Here is a 23263-nt window from a genome sequence, read left to right on the forward strand (position 1 = left end):
AAGATAAAGTGTTCCTTTTTTCCCCTATAAAATTGCAGTCGGGGGTGGTGTTGGTGCAGAGGAAGTTTGACAGCAGGAAAAACGGGGGCTCGTGATTGATGGCTACCTCTCTAATCTTTTTTTCTCACGATTAGATCCACTGTATTCTTTAAACAAGCTAACTTAAAACAGTCAGTCGCCCTGTCGATTCATTCATAGGCAAATTTCAGCAAAAACAGTTTAAACAAATAGAAACTGTGATGTAATGACTATTGCTCTGAATCCACAAAGTAAAGCTTTTTGCCTGTGAATCTGTTAATTTCACAATTAAATTCCATTCATCAAATTTTAATTCAAAACAATCAATTTGAGGATGAGTTAATTGCTTCTAAACTAAAAAGCATTCTGATTTTCTCAAAAAGAAAAGATCAATGAAGTGACCCACCTACAAAAATGGTATTCTGACTCTACACAGCTGATGTGGCCCAAAATACTGACTGTCTACCATAGTTCTTTGATCTCCTTTCTGACCCACTTAATTAACCAGCCAGACCCATTACAAAACTATGAGAGTGTTTAATATAGCAAAGTGAGCCATAAATTTAAAAGCAGCATGGTGCCATTTCTTAGCTTTGATGAGCAGACAAGACTTTGTAAGCATGCAGTGCTGCGCTGATAGAAAACCGGCCAGGAAATGTTAGGTCATCACAATCCTGTGATTGTAGTACCCGCCTTAAGTGGGTTCGGGGGGGGGGATGGAGCACAAAAACATTTCTAAATGTAAATGCAATCCAGTGAGTTACCCATGGCATAATTTAATCATATCTACATATGAAAGAGCGTCTGTACGGCCTGTACGGCGTCATGATGGACGTGGTGGTATTTTGTTTTATAGGCTGGAGGAAATCCAACATAAGAATCTCAAGATAAAAGTTTACATCATGTTATCCAAGAACACACTTTAGAAGAGCGAGGAAACAGCAAACGGGTTTTGAAGTGTTTAATGAAAAACCTTCAAGTAATCAAAATGCAGTTTTTCAGTGCCACGATTCTTCAGAAAAGGTGATGCATATTTTGTTTTGGGGTTTTTTTACCTTCTCACATCTTTACTTGTAGCTTCAGCTCCTTCACTTGGTCCTGTTTTTTATGCTTCACTACCTTTTATTTTACCTTATAGAGGCAACATACCTGTCTCTAGAAGGGTTTGCCTCGATGGCATGCAGCATCTGCTTTAGATCATAAGCAATGCTCTGTTGCTTAGCACAGCTTTCTTTAATTTGTACGGCACACAGATGTCGAAGCAACTGTTGTTTGCGCCTTCTTTTGCCAAATAGAGCTAAAGGAAAGAAATCATCTACAAATGAACCTTCATAATGAGCTGCTGGACAAGGTATGCCATCTTCGAAGCAGGGCGCTACTTCCTGCCACAGCCTTGTAACAGTAACCAGGGGGCGGGACATCATAAGCTGTGTGCTAGTGTGGCAAGAGGCTAAAGAACAAACTGTACCCAGTCAGCTTTCTAATTAATCCTTTTTTCAGTGGTCGCATTCAACAAGCTTCAGCCATTGTTGCATGACTGTTTCATTCATTGACTGCCTGTCCTTCAACATGAATAAGAAGAGGTCAGAATCATAAACTGCGTAAAAGGCACAAGCTCTTGACAGCATTACTTCCTCAAATGCACCTGACTTTTCACTTTAACTGTCCTCTGAGACAATTCTTAACCATACCTTTCCATTTTAGTTCTTTTTATTTAAGATCCAGAACTAGAAAAAAGTTTGGACGCAATATGCGAGTGCGTTTGAAGTTTTGACCAGTGCTGTACTCTCTAGAGTTTGCTCAACCTTATAACTGCAGGTTGCAATAAGACACCTTTGAGGGGAGGAGATTCTAAAAATATACCTAATCAATACTGAAAACAATCACTGCAACCACAGTTGATGACTTATAACAGTCCTTCCACTTTAAACAACCTCTGCAATGTGATCTATACTGCATGTTTCACTGATATCTTTCTTTTTCACTGACGTCTGTCTTTTCGAACAGATTGTTTAAGCAAACTGACAAACGGTTGTTTAAACAAAGGCTACACATCTGCTGTTGCAGATAACCGTGTAGGACAGGCAGTCACTACATGGAAATCCTGATCCTACACAATACACGCCTAGTGTACAACATCTTCCTGCCAGGCTAACAATTGTATTGCGTACTGTGCTGAGTACTGAGTCTAAATGTATTTTAGGATTTCTCAACATTTTCTGGCTCCGGAGGATGCTTCTTTTCCCAAAAACATTCATGACACAAGCAATTAGACAGATGCCAAGTTGTCAGTCGAATCTTGGCTTGGCAAAATGTTACATTCGAGAAAACACAAAGGTTTCCACAAAGATTATAAAAGGATGATGATACACCTATTTTATATGGAATTATTTAAAGCAAAAGTCAACATCGGTCACTGAATCTCCCTGGAAACCATCAAGCAAAGAAAACCACAGGGGACTAAAACAGGGCGAGAAGCTAAAGAAAATTAAAGTGCAGATAGAAATCGCACCTCAGGCCCTCGGTGTTAAGACTTGAGCGGACCATGTCACTCCAGATATTTACCTCATCCGTTACCTTAAATAGAAGTGCCACGTGTCCTTCCACATCTTTGGAAAATGAGGAGTGCGCCTTTACTGTATTTATGGAGATTACACTAACTGACCGAAAGATTCCTGATTACCTGCTAGAAAATGCTGCCACCAAAGAGATCCAAGACTGGTACCAAGAGCCCACATAGGGCTCAGATACTCAGCTTCATACCCACAGTGAAACAAAGGGGATTTCACGTCTCTGAATCCTTCAGCTTTGGATACTTTTCTTCTCCCTCTGTATGGACATTTTAGGAATTGATTTATCCTCTATTACTGAAGCACTGTGCCCAGATCTGGCCCTGGGCATGCTCAGTGCAGCACTGTGTATCACTCTTGTGAAAAATGGGGACAAGACGACTAAATAAGAGGCATCATTAAATCACTGTTACGGCCTTGGATAGGGTGCAGGCACACGCTAAGCATAGATTAAAGCAATAGAAATGCACATTATGGCCTCTGATCAGATATGTAGGCTAATCTGATCAACCAATTTTCCAAAGCCCTCAAATCTGTTTGTTGACAAATGCTAGCACAGCATCCAGATGAGTCAGAGGCCTCAGAAAGAGATAACTTGGTCTATTTTTACTGAAGGCACACAGGAAGGAAATTGCAATATCAATGAAACAAGTTCTGTCTTCTTCACTTTGTCTGTCAATGGAGCCATTGCAGCCATACAGAGCAGGTGGTGGATTGGCTATTCCTCTTTGATTCTGGTGAGAATGTATGTTAGTTGGTCTGGTTACCTTTGGTAATTAAATTCTAAATTGAGTAAATTGGTAAAGGTAATGAATTCATGGAGGCGGCCTGGTGGATGCATGATGGACAAAGTGAAAACGTGGGTAAATGGTCTGAGCATGGATTACAGTACTAAAGCAAGATGTACAGATCCTGTAAGACAAGGACTCAACCCAGCAAACATCTGTGATAATTTTATAATGTCTATATGATATTTTCCTAATATTATAGTACCAAAGATGGCATATATTAAATAAACAGGTCGAATATTAAGGTGTCAGTGCATTGACAATAACTCTTTATTTATCTCTTCATTGAAGCTAATGCAGTGGTTTAGTATTTACCTGGTGTAAATTATTATTAACTTTTAATTCACAGAGCTAAATGACAGAACTGGCATTATCCTTGTGAATCATGTTAAAAAAAAGTTGAAGATGTAGTCAGCAGGCAGTCGTCTCTGCTTAGCATTAAGACTGACTTCAGGGTGAACAACCCAGTCGCATGGAAGCTCATGATATTGTCACAAAAAATCAGTGATTTTTAATGAAAGCAACTGTGATTAATGCAAATATTTTATGTACGTACCATTTATGCTGATAGTAGGGCGGGTATTGCCATGGCAACCAGAAAAAGTTTTAAAGCCAATTGTTGCATTTGAACTCAAACCATATTTTTTATTTCAGTTTGAATGCCTAACCTTGTACAATTATACACCTAACCAAGTAACATATTTGTAAATAATAACATATTACAAAGAATAATGTGTCCAACTCAAACGTGGGTCTCTGGTGTGGTAGCCATCCTGACTTACATGATTACTTTTTTTTCTCTTCCCTTTGATCGGTACATATGAAAGGAACTGATGAATGTTGGAGTTCAAAAAAATTAAATAATGTGGACCAAAACAATGTTAGAAAATTCCCATCCAGCAACACAAATAAACAGATTAAAGCTTGTTACTATATCAGGAACTGCCGTGAGCCCAGGCTGGGGTAGAAGGTTAGCCTGTCTTTGTCTGAAATAGGCAACCTTTAGCACACTAAAGTTGTATTCCTGGTGGGTCCTGGTGGTTTAACAACCTGACAGTGATGAAGGCTGTACATATAACCCATGCAACGTGGGTTATTTGTTTCAAATAAGGCAGCAAGGGGCTCACTAGTAACTGGCTTCAAGATGTGCCATTTTTCCTGTTTCCAGTCCTGATCCTACCTTAATTAACTGCTTGCTGGAGCTTCTTATATAAAATAGACACACAAGAAAAAGATTAAAATTAAGAGTTATTTACCAAAATGCTGAACTTCATTTAATGTCTTCACCCCTGTTTTTTTTTTTTTTCTGTTTTTTTTTTTTTTTTGGGGGGGGGGGGGGGGTGTCTTTTAATTATTTTTTCCTTGAAATGTTACAGTTGCACTCCTAACAGTCTTAAATATTCCAGTGCATTGAGGAAAATCACAAATCTTGCTTTTTAATCTTTCACTTTAATTTGCGCATGTTATTTCATGTGAGGAAAAGAGAAAACATCAATGAAGCGGGAAAAGGCCACAGAGGATAAGAGGACTCAGAGTAAGATGTGAAGGTGGAGGTGGTGGGGAAATCTAGTAAGCAGGGAAAGGAGGGTTGAGCACAGGATGGATGAGGAGGACGAGAGGAAGAGAATACATGGGGGGATAAAATAAATAAGGGCCATATGTGCTTATCAACATATCTGATTATTGCAAATCAGATTCATTCTTTGGAAGGCTACACCGAAATTGGGAAGCAGACGTGTATGTCAGAGTTGCTATTACACACACACACACACACACGCACGCACACGCACACACACACGCACGCACGCACGCACGCACGCACGCACACACACACACACCGTTCTGCTCAAAAACAGATTTTTCTCATTTCATGATGGCATCTGCTCCACTGTTGCACAGACTGCAATTTTCTGACCTAATAGGGCCTACCAATTGGCCATCAGCACATTTAACGTTAACAAGGAATTGACCAATAACAGTTTTTAAGGCTGCTCACAATTCTGAGCCCAGGTCTGGCCCGAAGCCCACAAATCGATCAATATCTGTGTCTCATTCTTCTGGCCAATGTATCAGCCAGCCAAGTGAAACACAGATACACATAGATGCAGCTACTGAAATCCAAACCTTGGTACTATATAAAACTGTTTATGACCTTATACTTTGTTCCCGCACAAAGTAATACTGAAGAACCAGTATTATCTGGCTATCAGAAGTTACACGCACTAGTGCACATTTCTGATAATCTGAAGCAAATAGTACCCAATTATTAAGTCTGAAAAGTGCCAGACTATTTAAATCTATTCATCACTATGGTTGAAGTGTTCTGAGCTCCCCTTTGCTTACTGGATCAAACTATTAGCACTTATACAGATATAGGTTTGGGAAGATGGAAGTCCTATTGCTAATACATTTTTTTTATTGGATAGGGCTCTCAGTAATGTTTACCTCTCTTGAGGCAGTGTTGCTGAAAATTGGTAAGGGAATTGAGTCCCGGTTTGGGAATCACATTCCTAAAGGTGTGGAATAGTTTGCCCTTAGGTTTCAATTCTGTAGTGTCTATCAAGTTGGAAATTAAAATTTGCCTCCACTTCCTCTTTCTTTCTTTCTTTTTTTGTATTTTGTGTTTTTTGTGCTGAGGCTAAACTTTTCCAGTGGTTATTTTTCTGTCTCTTAACATTTAATGAACTGGGCGGTAAATTAAATAATGAGGATCAGCTCTTCACCGCAGACTGACACTCAGGTGAAGCAGCCAATAATGAGCATGAAAACGGGCAGCAGACAGACAAGAAGAAAGGAGACTTCGAAAGATGAACTGCGTTGGGACTTAAGAAGAAAAATCTTTTGACGTTGCCACACGTCCGCACTGTTTCCACACTAATAGAAGTAGAAGAAGAAGAAAAATAACACAGGGAATTGCTTACTTTTCTGACCTAGGCACGTAATACCCCCTCTTCCTCTACCTCCATATTTGCCGCATTGACACACACAAAAACTGGCAAAAATGATATAACCATCTTCAAGAATACAAGAAAAGAAAAAACGGTTATTGGCTTTCTCTGACAACTTATTGCACTACTCTTCTGGCAAGTGATGCAGTGTGAGGACATCTCAGTGGGGGGGATGAAACCCAGGTGACAGACTTGCAAGAGAGGAAAGCACGTACTGTACCTCCATTGTCTTATGGGACCAAAGCTGATGAAGTGAGATAAATATGTGATCTCTCGCTGTCAATCTGTCTTGCAGGAGGTGCCAAAAATGCTGTTAAAATTCTTTCAATGCTCCGAGTGGGTAGGTTCGTTCCCATTTCCTTCTGATTTACTGTGTGTGTGCCGAGTGTTCTGTTAGTTATGCTAATTGTCTCTAGACCTCCCGCAGAGTGCGATCTTTTCCTAGTTGGATGGCTGTGAAGTTGTTTGCCCAAGGAGATGAGGCTGTGTGTGCCTGTGTGTGTGTGTGTGTTTACAGTGCACAGCTACAATGTGTCACAAAATCTTTAATGATTCTGTGCACACGCGTCTATGTGTGATTATGTGTGTCGAGGTGAATCAGCACAGATCTTCATGCTTTGGTTAGGCATGGTGTAATCCCAATCCTCCAAACACTAAGAGTGAAGAGGGGAAGCAGGGAAGCATTTCATCATTACGCTGTCATATATCGATTATTCTCCCTTTCATCTTTGCTGTGTTTCATCCTATTAGCAAAGAGAAACCTGTGGGAAAAGAGAGAAATTTTACATCCATTTTTTTCTTCAACAAATTTTCTGTGGAATTCTGGAAAAGGAGACGACAATGCTGCAAGAGTGGAGTTAATCACAGAGGAGTAAAATCCCTTTATGACATGTTTTCTGGAGCCTCAATTTTTAGAACTGCCAAAAAAGACTTTTTTAAAAATCATGTGACTTTGTTAAAATTAAAACCCCATCGACTTTTCCTTAAGTTGTTTTATTCTTGGGGTACATGGGATAAAAAAATATGGCCGATTCCGTCCAATACACATCAATGTAAAATGCTGCGCTCAACATTTGCAGCATGCCTGGTTGCCTAGCAATGCGTGTTGTTTACATTTTGATATATGCTATGACATAAGTGAGAGCTGCCTTTCCTCTCTTACTGATTTCTTTTTCTTTTGCATATTTGTCACACTGATTTCAGATTACCAAGCAAATTTTCATATCGCACAAAGATAACCCGAGTAACACAAGTTTTAAATTAAGATGTCATGTATTTGAGTGAAAATACCTGGCCCTATATCAAAAAGTAATTAAATCATGATTTAACTGTGATTAACCACACCCAGGCCTGATTACTGCCACGCTTATTGCATTATTACATCTGGTGAAAAACTAACACAGCATTTCATACAAAGAACATCACACCAGCAGTCAAACATGGTGGCGGTAGTGTGATGGCCTGGATTTGCTTTGTTATTTAAGGACCTGGACAACTTGCCACCGTTGATGGAACCATGAATTCTGCTCTCCACCAGAAAATCCTGAAGGAGAATGTCACCAGTTTGTGTCCTGAAGCTCAAGTGCACTTGGCTTATGCAGCAGAACAGTGATCCAAGACATAAACAAACAAACAAACAAGCAAACAAACAAAAAAAAAACAGAATGGAGGCTTTCCAGTGACTTAATCAAAGTCCAGATTTAAATCAGATTGAGATGCGTTAGCATGAGCTTAAACACGCTGCTCATACTCAAACACCCCCCTCCCCCCATCCCCAATGTGGCTGAATTACAACAATTGTGCAAATTCCTCCACAGCGATGTGAAAGACTCATTGCCAATTACTGCAAAAAGCTTGATTGCATTTCTTATCACCAAGGGTAGCGCAACCAAATATTCAGGTTAGGGGGTAATTACCTTTTCAGACAGGGCCAGGTGGGTTTAAATGGCTTTTTCTCCTTAATGAATGAAATCATCATTTAGAAACTGCATCTTGTATTTGTTTGTGTTATCTTCACCTTTAATGTTAAAACTTATTTGATGGTCTAAAACTCATTGGAAGTGTTTAGGGCCTGAGGAACAAAGCTGAGAAGGGCATCAGACTGATGGGGTTCAGCAGTGGTGAGACTGCAGGTGAAGTGTCAAAAATATATGGGACGATCAGTGTGTGGGCTTATTGTTCCATCAGCATCAGCAAAAAGAAGAGCAAAATTCATAACGTGCAAAGAACTAACTGAAATTAAGTGTTGAAAACAATAGGCAGTGTCCACTGCAGCTATCGTCTGTACTTTTCGTATTACATTTTCTGATCTTTGATCATTTTTTGTGTTTGTGATGAACTCTGCTGTCGCTCCCCTCCCCATTCCAGCCCACTTGTAAACAAATCAGCATTCGGCCAACGCACAGCATCATTCACACTGAGCACCATATAGGTGGGATTTTGGAGGACTACATGAGAGAAATAGGCAAATGCCTCTGCAAACAGACACAACCGCAGTGGCATAAATTAAACATCTGGCAGAGCAGTGTGCACGGTGGATGAGAGAGCGGCTGCAGAAGTGGAGGCAGACGTGGGCAAGATAGTAAACTTTGACTGTTTTACTATTACAATAATTAATTCATTAAAATTTGTTTTTTTATTTTATTCTAGCCAACTGTGAGGTCAAATTTAAAATGTAGACAATGACCCGTTCAATCTGTTTAACAGCGGGCCCTCGGTTTTTCATTTCTTCTTTATTGCGTAATGAAAACAACACATTATCCAAAATTCATTTTTTAACAGTTCCATAATGATCTTCTACAATAATTAAATTACTTATATGTAATATTAAGTAATGTGTTAGTTGTAATTAGTAGATTCTAAAATATAGTTTACCACTTACCATCTGCAAATAATTAAGCTAAATTATTTATAAAACTTAGCACCTACAATGTAACCTTAAAAAACTGTTTTGTCAAATCCTATTCCTAATTCCCAAAATATATTGCTTAAGAAAAACACTTTTTCTGCTATTTCTGCTGTTGTTGCAGGATAGGGTCAGGCAAGACTGAGCATCACGTCAGGAGAACAACACAATTCTCTGTCATTACTGTACAAGTTCTAATGAGAAAATGCAACAAAATGAGCAATTACAGTGGACACAAGTCTGGAAAAACAAGAGTCACCAATATTCCTGTAGCTTTAATTCTCAGCACAGAGAAATGTGATGGAAAGTCACTGTACTGTAAAGTCACCATGCAACAGCAAAGCCAATTCTCGTCAATCACTTAGCATGCACAGCTAATGATATTAGCTAATGCCTTTAGCTAACTAAAGGGGAAAAAAAGTCAATATCAATTTCAATTACAGCATCCTTAGCCTGATGCTGTTATAACTTTCTTTTCTTAAGCAGCAGCTATAGTTACTATAAATGTGTCAAAATCTTATACAGCATGCGCCACATGACAAGAACAACCTAAATATGATGTTACTAAAACCCCTTAAATGAAAAGTCATTCATTGCCTAATACAGACCTTCCCAAAGTGTGGGGCCCATGGCAGGGGGGGGCGCGGGATGAAAAGGGGGAAAAACAAAACAAAACGCTTGAACACTGCTAGCCCGGGCGCCCACACAAACGCAAAGCAGGAGATGAAGCATCGCTGAATATGTTTCCAAACCAACTTCATTCTAAGCCAAAGACTAGAAAATATGGTGAAGCATATCTTCCCTTTGGTTTCACCTGCACAAGTGCCGAGGTAGGTCTCCCCTGCAGAATTGCTTTTCCCTTTGTCGGGAGCACCGCTGGGCTGTTTAAACAGTATCCCACATTGTTGATTTTTAGTTCACAAACACTTGTTGTAATGACTAACTACTCCTGACATTTTGGAGATGTTAGCTCTTTATACAGCAAAGTTACAGTGGGATACAAATAATATCAGGCTGATCCTGCCACAATTTATTCCCCCGGTTCAAATCACGGACAAACAGTATCCCGTGATGCCTCTGCCTTTGTAAATGGAGGGACAGTAACTGCGTGTGTATATATAAGCATGTAAAACCTGAAGATAGTCAGATTAACAGTATTTTGTCTCTATCTGCCATTCTGCGGTGGGGGGGCGCGAACATTTTTCTTGTAAAACAAAGGGGGGCCTAGCAAAAACAGTTTGGGAACCACTGGCCTAATAGATGGTGTCAAAACTGTCAAAGTTGGTTTTCCACAGGTTATAATTTAATCTATGTTCTGATTAATATTTACCTTACAGTCTATGTAACACATATCTTCAATTCATAACTAAGAAAATATACAAGCATTGCATTAAACCCTGAATTGTTGTTTTTAATAAGTTTGGGGACAAGTTTTATACGTTTCTATGACAGAATATGAGAGCTCAGGTCACCTAGAGTGCAAAACCAGGAGACATAAACTGGGGTGGTACACTGCCGCCTCACAGCAATAAGCTCCTGTGTTTGAGTCCAGCCATAAAGGTTAAAGCAATGCAATTAAATTCATGAAACTCAGGTTTGAAAACATTTTTTCTTCTTGGTCAGCACGTGTTATTCAGCAATAAAAAGACATGTTAACAGCATGCTCAGGTACTCTGTGCAAACGATGACAGCGCCATATATTTTCCTGCAGGCCATCACTGTTAGCACATTATTCGACAAAAGAAAGGATGAGAGTAATCCCCCCATGCTCTTCAGACACAGACTCCAGTGATGAAAAGGAGGAAATCATTTTCAGGCAGCACTGCGATGGAGCCGGCAAGTGAGGATAGTTCTACAGAGGAGTGTTATGATGAGGAGGAGGAGGGGAAAAAGTTCAAAAAAAGCCAAGGGATTTAGGTTACAGTAGGCATATACTTTGATAGAAATAAGTGAATTATTTGTTAGCATGTAAGATGTGAAGAAAACAAGGAAAAACAAGAATTTCGATAAAGAGAACATTAAAGTGTCTATGATCAGGAGATGGCCATCAAAACAGCCTAAATAAGCAATAAATATAATGTGTGGAAATGTTGGGTAAAATGGTAAACAATAATTTGCCTGTAATGCATAGAAACATTGTTTGGACCACACAATTTTTTAACAGTTAAAGAGTAGATGTGTTTTTTTATAATTAGGTTTACACATGCACTTTTTTTAGATTTGGGAGCTTTGCTCTACCATTGAAACATGTAACTATAGTTTTGGATAGAATGCTACATACTTTATTATGCAACCATAATACATTTTTTAAACTATCATAAGCAAAGGAGCCATCTATTTTCTTCTAGGCTTGGGCCTGTCTTAGAGCAAAAAGTGGGGTACACCCTGAACAAGTCACCAGCCAGTCACAGGGCTATCACGGAGACACATTCACACCTACGGCCAATTTAGAATCACCAGTTGACCTTGTGAAGCATTTCTTTGGACCGTGGGAGGAATCCAGAGACCTAAAGAGAGCCCACACAGGCAGAGAAAGAACTTTAAAATCTCACACAGAAAGACACCGGCCAGCAGATGGATTCATATCCAGGACCACAAGACTTCAGAATTTGAAGATTTGACTCTGATGATTATTCAGTCCTGCACTTTGGATGTCCCTGTGAACCCTATGACTTGCATGTGGTACAAAATCTTAGGACCTTCTATTCTGGAAAAATCATTGCAAGTGAATATTCAGTTGTGTTTCTTACAAAATGTCAGCCTATTCTAGAGCATCAGATACTGCCAATCTGTCATAGTTGCTGCAGGGACATACACAAGGTATTCCTGGATATCTGTACTTTAAGAGTGACTGTTCAATGTGCACCTTTTCCTAAACCTAACCAAGAAGTTTTGGCACCCAAAACTAACCATTCAGTGAGCGAAGGTAAAGTAAACAGAGCACAAACTGAATTCAAACTTGTCATTTGTGATATTTTTGAATAATTTTCCTCGTAAAAATATTTGTATATTGTGCCATGGTGCAATGTGACAGGCAGAAAACACAAGGGGGAAATAACACACAAAAAAACTAAGTTTAAAAACTCAAAAGTTTTCCTAGAAACTGGCAGAGGTTAAAACAAAGCTAAAGGAAGGTTAAGATTTGCATTTATCTGAACATCGTGACCCAAAATGTACGTCGATGAAAGCAAAGCAAAAGCAATGCAGCTTAAGTGTTATAGTATGGTTAATCATTTATATCATAATTTACTACTTTCCCATTAGAGTAGCACTGGCGCACATTTACATGTTTACTTGGTCCCACCCATTCTGCAACACCAGAAAAACAACCCCAATCATACAGCCTAAGTCATAAAAAAATATTTTTCAGCAGCAGGAAGAACAAGAAGTCCTGGAACAGATGGTGTGGCCCCCACAGAGCCCTGATCTCAACATCACTGAGTCTGTCTGGGCTTACATGAGGAGATGGAAGCAACTGAGCGACAGCCTAAATCCACAGACGAACTGTGACAAGTCCTCTACGATGTCGGGAACAGCCTACCTGCCAAGTACCTTAAAAAGATTGTGCATAAGCATACCTTAGCAAAGAGTGGTCATAAACTGTTTTTTTTTTTTACTTTTTACTGCACCGGTTATGTTTAGAGCTAAAAAAATAAAATAATAAAAACTAAAAAAATTCCATCTTTTCATGATAAAAATATGCAACAAGCCTTTACCATACTTCTCATCTTGTGACTAGCCTCCCTGTGCTGTAATCCATATAAAACTTATATCATGACTTATGGCTCCCTCCTGTAGCATTCCTTTCTGCTGCTCTCTGAAGGATTCGTATAAAATTCAATTTGCTTTATTCGAGACAATGGTGCGCAGAAGCTTTTTGAAGCATACAAATTTGATTGGTTTGTCTTACAATTTGTTCTCAACATAACTCTACATCTCTTTTCATTTTATGACTTTTGTCTCTGTGTTATGATCCATACAAAATGACATATGGCTCCCTGGTGTAACATTTCCTGCTGCTCCTCTCTGGAGCCTCGTGTAACTACAGTGCCACGCAGGATAACCCAAGCTTCATCCATCAACTTACAATGCAACATTTCATTCACTGTCCTTTTTCTTTTTTTAAATGGATTTATCAAATTATTAATAACTATGTTTCTCCTTTGACTTATAGCTTTAGAAACAATGCAGTATGTCTTTTATCAGTGTGGTAAATGTTGACTTTGCCCCAGGAAAGACCCTCAATAAGACTCGCTCAATATTTTCCTTCCTGGACAAAACCCTTCAGTAAAAAGTACCTACGTTTTTGTTTTATGGTTATCGCCATTATAGCACTTAGAACCCATTAGAGGGAAAACAGGAGAAAACGGAGAAGAAAAGACGAGAGGTTATTTTATATAAGACTTTTCGACAAAGTCAGCTAATTCCACAGGCCTCTGCTGTTTCTTTAAGTAAAATCACTGCCCAGAACCACACATCCCTGCCAACTCCCTCCCAGAATTAATCCAGGAGATGTTAAGAGCCAACAAGTAATATCCCATGAGACTTTACTATCCTGGAGGTAGTTGCCAGTTTAGATTTCACAGCCTTAATGTGTGTGCAGGGTCACTTTGGGCTCTTCCTCTTTCACTTTCTTTCACAGTGGCATGAGATAATCAGTTTTAACTCAGCTTTTGGCCTGTTTCTAAAAACACCCCATAGAATGACTTTAATCCCTGTCAAATACACTTTGGCATCTAAAAGTGGCGAAGACACTGTTTGCTTAAATCAGCTGATGTCAGTACGAGTTTTAATTTGCGATTTCAAAATCGTGGAAAAGTTACAGGAAAACATAATATACAGACGTTGACTGAGCAAGTCGGCGCGGGCGCTGTAAAAGCATTACCTCTGACGTGAAGATAAAAATTTATCAGGGTAACAAAAACGCATCCGTGAAATTTGACGCAGCAGGCAACAGCAACTGATGCTTGAACGTCACCAAACTCTAATTATGCTATCACAACAACTGTCAATGAAGCTGAACTGACTAAAATTCCTGATGGAATATATTGTGACAACAGCATCAAAACTCACTGAGCTACAGAATGTGGAGATAATCTCTTGCCTCTGGGGGCACATGTAGAGTTTCTTAATGGGGCTTTTGAACTTTACATACAAAGGATCACCTTTCAAACATAAACCTTCCACTTTTTATAACCTTTTATAGGAGTACAGAGGTTATGTTTGCCCAAGAACCATTTTTAAGCTTTTATAGGGGTTCCAGCCTGTTGCCAAACTAGAAGGCAAAAAAAGGAACATGAAGTCACCAGCACTTTGTTAGGAACACCTGTTTATCAAAGCGGATCTCGTTAACCCCAATTTCTAATTAGCCAATCACATGGCTGCAACTCAAAGCATTTATCCATGTAAACATTGTCTTGAGGACCTGCTTAAGTTCAAACTGAGCATCAGAATGTGGAAGAAGGTGTGGCATGGTTATTGCCACCAGCTGAATATTTCAGAAACTGATTATTTCCTCAGAGAAGTTTTCTCTGCCTGTTTCGCTCTCTCCTTCGAGCCAATAGGAAGGAAACGGTATCTTAAATAACCAGTCATTACAACCAAGGTTTGTGGACGATTATCTGTCAGTGCACAACACGTCAAAACTTGAAGCAGATGGGCTACAGCAGCAGAAAATCACACCAGGTGCCACCAGATGAAAAAATGTTGCCTGGTATAATGAGCATCGATTTCTCCTGCAATATTCAGAGAGTAGTAGTTTGGTGTAAACAGCATGAAAGCAGTTATCCATTGTGCTTTTTATCAATGCTTCAGCTCGGTGGTGGTGTGGGAGATATTTTCTGGGCACAGTCTGGATCCCTGAGTACCATTTATGCTAACCATGTCTTTTATGACCACAGTGTCAACATGTCACAAAGCTCAAGTCATCTCAAACTGGATTCTTGAAAATGAAAAATAGTACATGATACTCCAATGGCCTCCGAAGTCACCAGATCTCAACAGAGCACCATTGGGATTTGGTGGAACAGGAGTTTGTCATCGTGGATGTTAAGCAAACAAATCTGCAGTAACTGTGTGATGCTATCACATCAATATGTGCCAAAATGGCTGAAGGATGTTTCCAGCAACCTTGTTGAATCTATGCCATAAAAAATTAAGGTGGTTCTGAAAGCAAGGGCAAACTGTACCTAACAAAGAGACGAGTGAGTTTAATATTTATGTACAACAACTTTTTCCAAATAGTTGGGATACTCAGTAAAATATAAATAAAGCAGATAAAGACATCAAGTGTTGAAAACACTTTTTTGTGTGTGTTTTATTTGAAAAATATATGATACATACATTTTAAATCTGATGCACTTGTTCCAAAACAGCTCTGTTTGAAAACCGCAGAAACCAATGAACCCAGTGCTTCCTGTTGTTACTCGTTATAAAATTTTAGCTTTCTTTGTTAAATTTTTCATTCCACAGTGGATTAAATGTTTTCAGTGGATTATATTTATGGTATTTAGCACTCGTCCCCTTGATAAAGTCTTCAAGACCGCCCCTGAAAAGGACAAACATCTATATATCATTCAGCATTAATGGAACCTAAGTTACCCACTAATACACCCCTGTAGCATCATATTATTATTGAACAAGCCAATGATTGCTCTCCTCTTCAGCTCAAAGAACGTGTCATCCACGATTTCCAGAAAGAAATCAGAAAGAGCATCTCAATTAAGCTCATAAAAATAAAAAAGGCCAGGAAAAGTTAGCGGTATTCCAAGATTTTTTTTGCATATTTTTTCTTGTACGGTAATAACGTAACTTGCATTCCCATAGCAACAAACTGAAATTGTTTCTTAACCCTTTAAGACCTACCATAGAACCAAGTCCGCCAGAGCTTATATTATATTTTTACATGGTGTGGTGCCATTTTTGGGAGCATTTCAAGTTGCTATACATCAATACAACCATTACAGCCTAGATTTTAATAATATGTCTGCATTAAGTGCATAGTAATTACATAAATTGCAAAAAAGTGCAATAAACTACAAAAAAATAGAAAATCGTTTTTGTTTTTTTAACATATATTTCTAGTTAGAGAACTTTAAGAGGCTTATCCCTCAAAACTGTAAATACAAAATGTTGCACAAACTAGTTTCCCACCACAGGAAATTTATTTTGAGTGTCTTCATAGTTTTATTTTTGAAATACACCAATTTGTATATACTGCAGGAAAAACGAAAATAAATATTATAGTGCAAATTTGCAAAAAAACAGCATATGGATCAAAATAAACTATTTCCAGCAGTGCAATATTAGTTCTAAGCATCCCAGAAACAACACAGAAAGTCATAAAGTCAAACATAACCTTTAAAAACACCAGTATAGGCCCATGAGACCCTGATGGTAAAAAACTACATTTCCGCGAAAATGACGTCACTTCTGGTTTCGGGCAGGTAATGGCGGACGTGCGATAGTTCGCGCTGACGTTGCAGGAAGTGTTATGAACAGCTGATCGGAGCGGCAAAGCGTGTTTCTGGAATATCATGTTTTTGTTGCTGCAAGTGCTTTTTATGCAGTTTTTGCAAAGCTATATGTGGAAGGAAACTGTGACCTAGGACAAGCTGGTGGCATAAGAAGTAAGTACAACTCCTCTGGTTTCATATGCAAAAAAAATTACTGCGCTAGCTCACGTGGTTGCAGTGCTACTGGGATTTAAAAGTAGTTGCGCAAAACGGAGCGTGCCCGCTCTGACCGGTTTTAAAGGGTTAAAGACCTCCTGAGACCACTCAGTGATTTTGGAGCCCAGAGATCACGGCCACTCAATATTGGTTTTTAGCCTTGTCCCCTGTGTACAGAGATTTCTACATTTTTTCTCAAATATTTTAATAACATTATCTACTACAGAGCCCCCCACATGCTCTATTTACATTGAGAACTGTTGCACTTAAATATGTGAACAATTTCTATGTCATTTTTTTAAATTCTGAACAATTCAGACTGAGCTTCCCTGTATCATCTCAGAGATGCAAGAAAGACTTCTATTTTTATTAGCTGGAAGCAGCTATCAGTCCCTACCTTAATCAAACATTTCTAATCCTTATGACTAACTTGACTGTTGTGTTTTGACTATTCTGTTTGTTGCCATGGACAAATAATGCTGAAAGAAAGCATGTAACATTTTCAAAGAGGATGATCTTTACTGAATCATATAATTTTAACATTGTTGTTTGATGATAGACTGGAATAGACTTAAATAAACTGTGTTTACACTGGCATTATGTACTTTATATGAGTAAATCAACTCTACTGTTATTGTTTCAACACAATATTGCGTGTGTGTTTGTGTGTGTGCTCATGTTTATACATCTTTGTGAGGAACAAAATTTCGACTGTTACAATACTTGAGGGAACCAACGGCCCCTTATGTGGCCCAAATTCCAGGCCTCACAAATTCGAAGGCATTTTTGAGGCTCAAAATGTGGAGGGTTAGGGTTAGGTATTCAGTTCTGATGGTTAGGGTTAGGGTAAGCGGCTAGGGAAAGCATTATGTCAATTAGATGTCCTCGCTAAGATATAAAAGGCGAGTGTGTGTGTGTGTGTGTGTGTGTGTGTGTGTGTGTGTGTGTGTGTGTGTGTGTGTGTGTTTAAGTGAGAGCACAAGTGAGCTATTATTAAATTAATGCTGAATGAGTGTTTTGGTTTTGTAACTTTTCAACTGTCCATTCCAATTTCCCCATCGACTCTGGCCAGACCCACACACATACAAAGAGCAGGCAAACTTCAAGTGAGAATCCTCCCACGTTTAGTACAGTGCCCTTTATGCCAGGCACTTAGGTATCTTTTTAGTGCTATGATGAGTAAGTGATAATAAAAACTGTACATTGTGCAAATAAGGCAATTTAAATGGCAGTGCCATATGACAAAGTGAAGGAAAAAAAACATCCCTGTAAAGGTAATTTTTCACCCCGATACTTTTTTCTGTTTGACAAAGAGCTCCAATCTGCAAAAAGTGCCAGCACCACATCCTACTGCATGCCAGGCTGTAGATATTTCCAAATGTCCTGATGGCTACTCTGACAGTATGTGAGTGTATGTAGGTATGCTCTACAGTATGTGCCTGTCAGTGTGCTCGCCTCGCAGAGACATCCTCTGGGTGAAAGCAATCAGGTGGCTGGAGACATAATATCCTCAGAGACTGTGAACAGCAGGAGGTTGACTGACAGGACAGGATCTGTTTTTTCTTCTTCCTTTCCACTTTCACCTGAAGAGGCTGACCAAACTGATGAGAAATGGATCAATCTTTGGATACCTTCATATTTTGGAGTGGCTTTCAGCTTGTGAGGAGAATCACTTCCCTCAAGAAATTTTTTTTTTCCCCCAAAACAATTTTCAGTAAAACGAAAAACTTTTTTTTTTCTAATCAGGAATTCACAGAGGGCATCATCACTAGAAAGGAGTCCATTAGAGCAAATGAGGAAAGTCGTTACATGATCACAGAGATTTGTTAAAGCAAATTCACAGTTTAACCAGCATCAAAAAACGCACAGCTCTGGTAGGTTCAGCAAAAAAGCAGCTTTGATACAGTAGATCTGAGAGATATTTACAGCAAGAGTTTAGGTCACATTATGAATATTTATCACTATTTGCACTTCTAAGTTATATTTCTTCTCCTAAAAGAATATAAATGCCTCTGCTTATGTCTTTTGTATTCCAGGAAAGATGTGATTTGCCTTGGATTAAAACTGGAAACAGAAAGATTTGACTCGTTCTGAAGGTGACAGAAAACCAGGAAGACTCAGTAACATGTTTTAACCTGCTGTCTGCTTTCAGCTGCTTCCTTCAGGGGTCGCCACAGTAGATTATCTTCCTCCATCTCACTCCATCCCTTGCATCCTCCTCTGTCACATCAACCCTTTGCATGTCCACCTTCAGTGCATTCCTCTCTGTGGTCTTCCTCTTTTCCACCTGCCTTCTTCACTAATGTCCACTATCCCTCCTCTGCACATGTCCAGACCATCTCACCCTTGCCTCCTTTAACTTTGTCTCCAATACTGTAGCCTACTTTAACTTTTACTAAAAACTAGCTATGCCCAACAACTTAAAGTGACTCTTTAAGCATTACATACTATTAAAAGTTAAACGTAACCTAATTTACCTGAATATAGTCTTTGGATACATTGTGTATTTATGCAAATGAATGCTTTGGATAATGAGGTTAAATTACTAGTGTATTATTTTTAAGTTTGTGTGTTAATGAATCCAACTTTAAGCTGTCTGCGTTCAAAAATCTGCACATAAATTTACACATAAATACAGAGTAAGTGTTTTGTATTTGAGGCTAGAGATGATTTCTACCTATAGCAAAGTAAGAGAGGATGTTCAACATAGAGCTTCAAATAGCATTTAAACACTCTGGATTAAACTGATTTTCCCTGGATTGGCATTTTAAATCGAATTTCTCCACAAGCCTGTGCAATTTTTAAAGTCACACAAAGCTTCATCTCACAGTAAAATGCATACACTTAGGCATCCTGAACACAATGGCTGTCGCTCACAAGTACACATTTACCCTCATATATTATTTTTTCCAAGAGCAGAGCAGCTCAAACTTAATGAAAAGATGCATCTCTTCTGCTTTGCTGGGTTGTGTCTGCAGCCTGTTGTTATTCCTGGTGCTCTGCAGTGCCACACTCACACACTGCATCCTGCTCCAACAACCAAACCCACACTCTCTCTAGGCAACTGTCATCGTTCATTCATGTTAATATTACACGTCATTTTGTATTCTGCCACAACAGCTTACAGCTAATTATATGTCTCATAAATTATATATGTCCTGCTGGCTGAAAGAACATCATTTGCATTTCATTAGGTGAATGAAATCACTCAGCAAAGGTTGATGTATTTATAGTGTCTCTTATTTCATGACCATTAACTTTCATTTCCATAAATCTTGTGCAGATGTATGAACACAAGTGCTCACTGTGGTTTCGCATGGGGGTCGTACCTGTGCACAGGAGAAGCGCGGTGAGTCCCATCCACCGGAGCGGCCCCATGTCTCTCCTCGGACTCGTGGTAATTCGGTGGAAGCCGGATGGATAGCTCCCTCAGCAGAAAGCAGCACAACTTTGCACACAATTTATCCCCTCTGAGCAGTTCTCCATTTAAAGCAAAACTGTTGTATTCCGTCCGAAACCACCTGCCATCACAGACATGAACACAGAGCGTCACCCCAGTGAAACACAGAGCATGTAGAGGGCAAACAGCAGGGAAGTAAAGTCCGCATTTTTCGTTTTCACTCCCAAAATGGAGAATTTATATTAATCAACTTCTTTTTTCTTTCAGCTTAAGGTTTTTTTTTTCACCCACAGGACAAAACAGGTGCTTTGGGACGCGTGAAAACAAACCGTCTGTCACAAATCGCACCCAGCACCCAAAGGATGCTCAATATTTGGCAGACCTCTGCTGAATTTGTGCCATAATTTTAACAGCTTAGAGTCTCACTATCTTTCTAGAAAATAAACACGTTTTTTTTTCAACAACTGTCGAGTGGGAGGCAGCGAATAAAGCAACGCAAACGTCAATCAAAGGAAATAAGAACAAGTGTGTGAAAGTGTTGCGGTGTTTCTCTGTGGCTTCTTACCATTTCTCTTATTGCACAAGATCCGGGCGCCGCGGTCTCATCCAATGTTGGCATGTGGTTTGAAATTCGAGCGGCTTTTCCTTATCAGGCTGCAATTTGTACATATATATAAATGTTTTCCCTAAATCAACGAGGTCAGCAAAAAAAACAATCCTCGAAAAAAAAATCCAAACACTTTGTAAGACATTCTGTTTTCTTCTTGTTGTATTTCACATAGTGGTGGATTTACAACGGTCCAGATCGCCTTTGTAGTTCACGCGGAGGGCTAAGTGTCGTACAGGACTTGTATTATCTCACAAATAGTCCTGCAACTTTGCGCACGGCGAAGACGCGTGCACAGATGACAGCGAGCGCGGGAGAAAGGCGGTGGTGAAGCGGATCCTGTTGCCGCTCTGTAGCCTGTAGTTGTGGACCGGAGAGTGTTGGTGCAGAAACTGAGGGGGTGGAGGTGGAGGGAGGTGGAATGGGACGCGCACTCCTGGCTGAATTGGCAAATTAGAGGGTTTGCGGGAGTCACGTCAGCAAGTATAGTCCCATCAGTTTTCTAAAGCTCAGATCACGAGACGACTGCGCTTTCTGTCCCACATCGTTGGAAATAAAGATAATAGTAATCATAATAAATAAAGTTGGCACATTAGAAAGGAGCTTGGCACCTCACGATGCAGGGTAATTACGCTGTTGGTTCGGGGGCGAAAATGAACATATACACGTGACTCACGGCGGAATAGACACTAATTAGAGTTGTCCCAGTGGGGAATGGAGATAGGAATTATTTAACACTGTTTGGAATAAACCGATTTTTACATGAAAAGCTCAATGTCATGTGCACTGCCTTGCAGGAAAAGACAGCTTGAGGCACGCGTTTACGTTTAAAGCATTTTATTAAAAATAAAAAATCGGGTTCAGCTGGTTAATTATGGCAAAACATAATTTCCCATTTCTCCGCTCGTGCCTGTCAAGTTGGCTGGACAGCGAATGTACACTTGGCGAAGAGAGAGTGGAGCACTGCAACCTGTTGTGCCACAGGTCGTTCATGAGAACCAACAGTGCCCTCTATGGGACACCTCTGACTGCAAACAGCTGCCCTGGCTCAGCTTCATGACTCAGACCTTGAGAGTGCTGCATAATTATGAGTGTGTCTTAGATCAGCTGCAGGCTGAACATGATGGCCAACCTAACATGGCACAACGACACCATAAACACTACTGTTATCAGAGCTTGAGCTCTGGGTTAAAGAAATCAGTGACATTTAGAAGATGGCGCATTTAACCTTGTTTTTCTATTCTGCCTTTTTCAGTGGATGGAGCCGATCAATAAAGAAAAATAATGTTTATCCCAAAATCTCGCCACAGTACTCTTGTTAGTATGTAAAAAGGTTAGCTAGTGAAGATTTTAAAGTCAGCGTTCCCTGCTGGGTGAAAGCCCAATGGCCAAGCTGTCAGTGTTCACATTGACTATTCTTTAAGAGAAAAGTGAACAGGCACACAAACCAGAGTCATGTTGAAAAGTATCAAAAGGGTGACCCTGCAGCTCAAGCCTCTTCACATCAGTGCCAAACACCGATTAAAGACCATCAGCAGAGCAATGGAGGGACCCTGTGGGTTTGAAGGAGAAAAGTTCCCTCCTTTATCCCCTTTCCTGCTTCTTGCTCCCTGCTCCTATAGCACCATTCAAGTAGAATAAGATATCAAAAGAGAAACAAATTATGCTTTTCCCCCGCAAAGCACAGCGCCAGAGGAGATCTTCCCATAACACACATCTGATTCGAGGTTAACATAAAAGATGAACGGCACATTTTATTGTTGCTGGAGTCTTGTGCTGACTTCCACGATGATGTACGGCTTCAGCTGCTTTCAGGATCTTGGCGTGTCACATCTTCTCTCAAGCGGCAAATCCAAACATATAATTATCATTTCCTGCACTCTATTTACAGAAGCCACTATATGTCCTGTAATATGTTATTACTCTAAAAAGAAAAAAAGGATGCCTGAATGATGCCAAATTAATGCTTTACAGATCGCTAAGTGGCGGAAGGTGTTTGCCAATATTCATGTTAGAACCAGCAATCAAAACAATGTCACCAGCTAAAAAGAAGTATCCTTGAATTGTTTCTTACTTCTCTGTCTAGCTTCCTTCCTCTTTGATTATGCGTCTCTTCACACTTTTTTACAGTCGCAGACATATTCTGAAACATCATGGCTGCGACCTAAACTAATCATTTATGGCTGCTTGTGAGAAGTTTATTGCACTTGCATTGCAAGTTGATGAGAACATATCACATGTTAAACGTCTGGTTTGAGCAACTGTGCGACTCACACGCAAGGTGTTCATGAATTGGATTTTTGCATATAGCTGCATTAGGAAGAATTGAACTACTGTTAATTTTACAGAACTAAAGT

At 39.6% G+C, this 23263-nt stretch overlaps 1 protein-coding gene across 1 annotated transcript in view; it reads right to left on the reverse strand.

Annotated features, from left to right (window-relative positions):
- LOC146570720 (transmembrane protein 132C) overlaps positions 1 to 21270 on the reverse strand; it is a 174474-nt gene extending 153204 nt beyond the window's left edge. The window contains exons 1-2 of the mRNA XM_085279345.1: positions 20865 to 21270; positions 20229 to 20420 (exon numbers count right to left, since the gene is read on the reverse strand). Coding sequence (XP_085135471.1) covers positions 20229 to 20277 — 49 coding nt within the window. The 5' untranslated portion in view covers positions 20278 to 20420; positions 20865 to 21270. The remainder of the gene's footprint in view (positions 1 to 20228; positions 20421 to 20864) is intronic.
- Positions 21271 to 23263: the final 1993 nt, after the last annotated feature.

The sequence above is a fragment of the Mchenga conophoros genome, linkage group LG7 (genome assembly GCF_057382185.1).
Source record: "Mchenga conophoros isolate Kocher_MC1m ecotype Shallow Benthic linkage group LG7, M_conophoros_male_GT1.1, whole genome shotgun sequence".
Lineage (NCBI taxonomy): Eukaryota > Metazoa > Chordata > Actinopteri > Cichliformes > Cichlidae > Mchenga > Mchenga conophoros.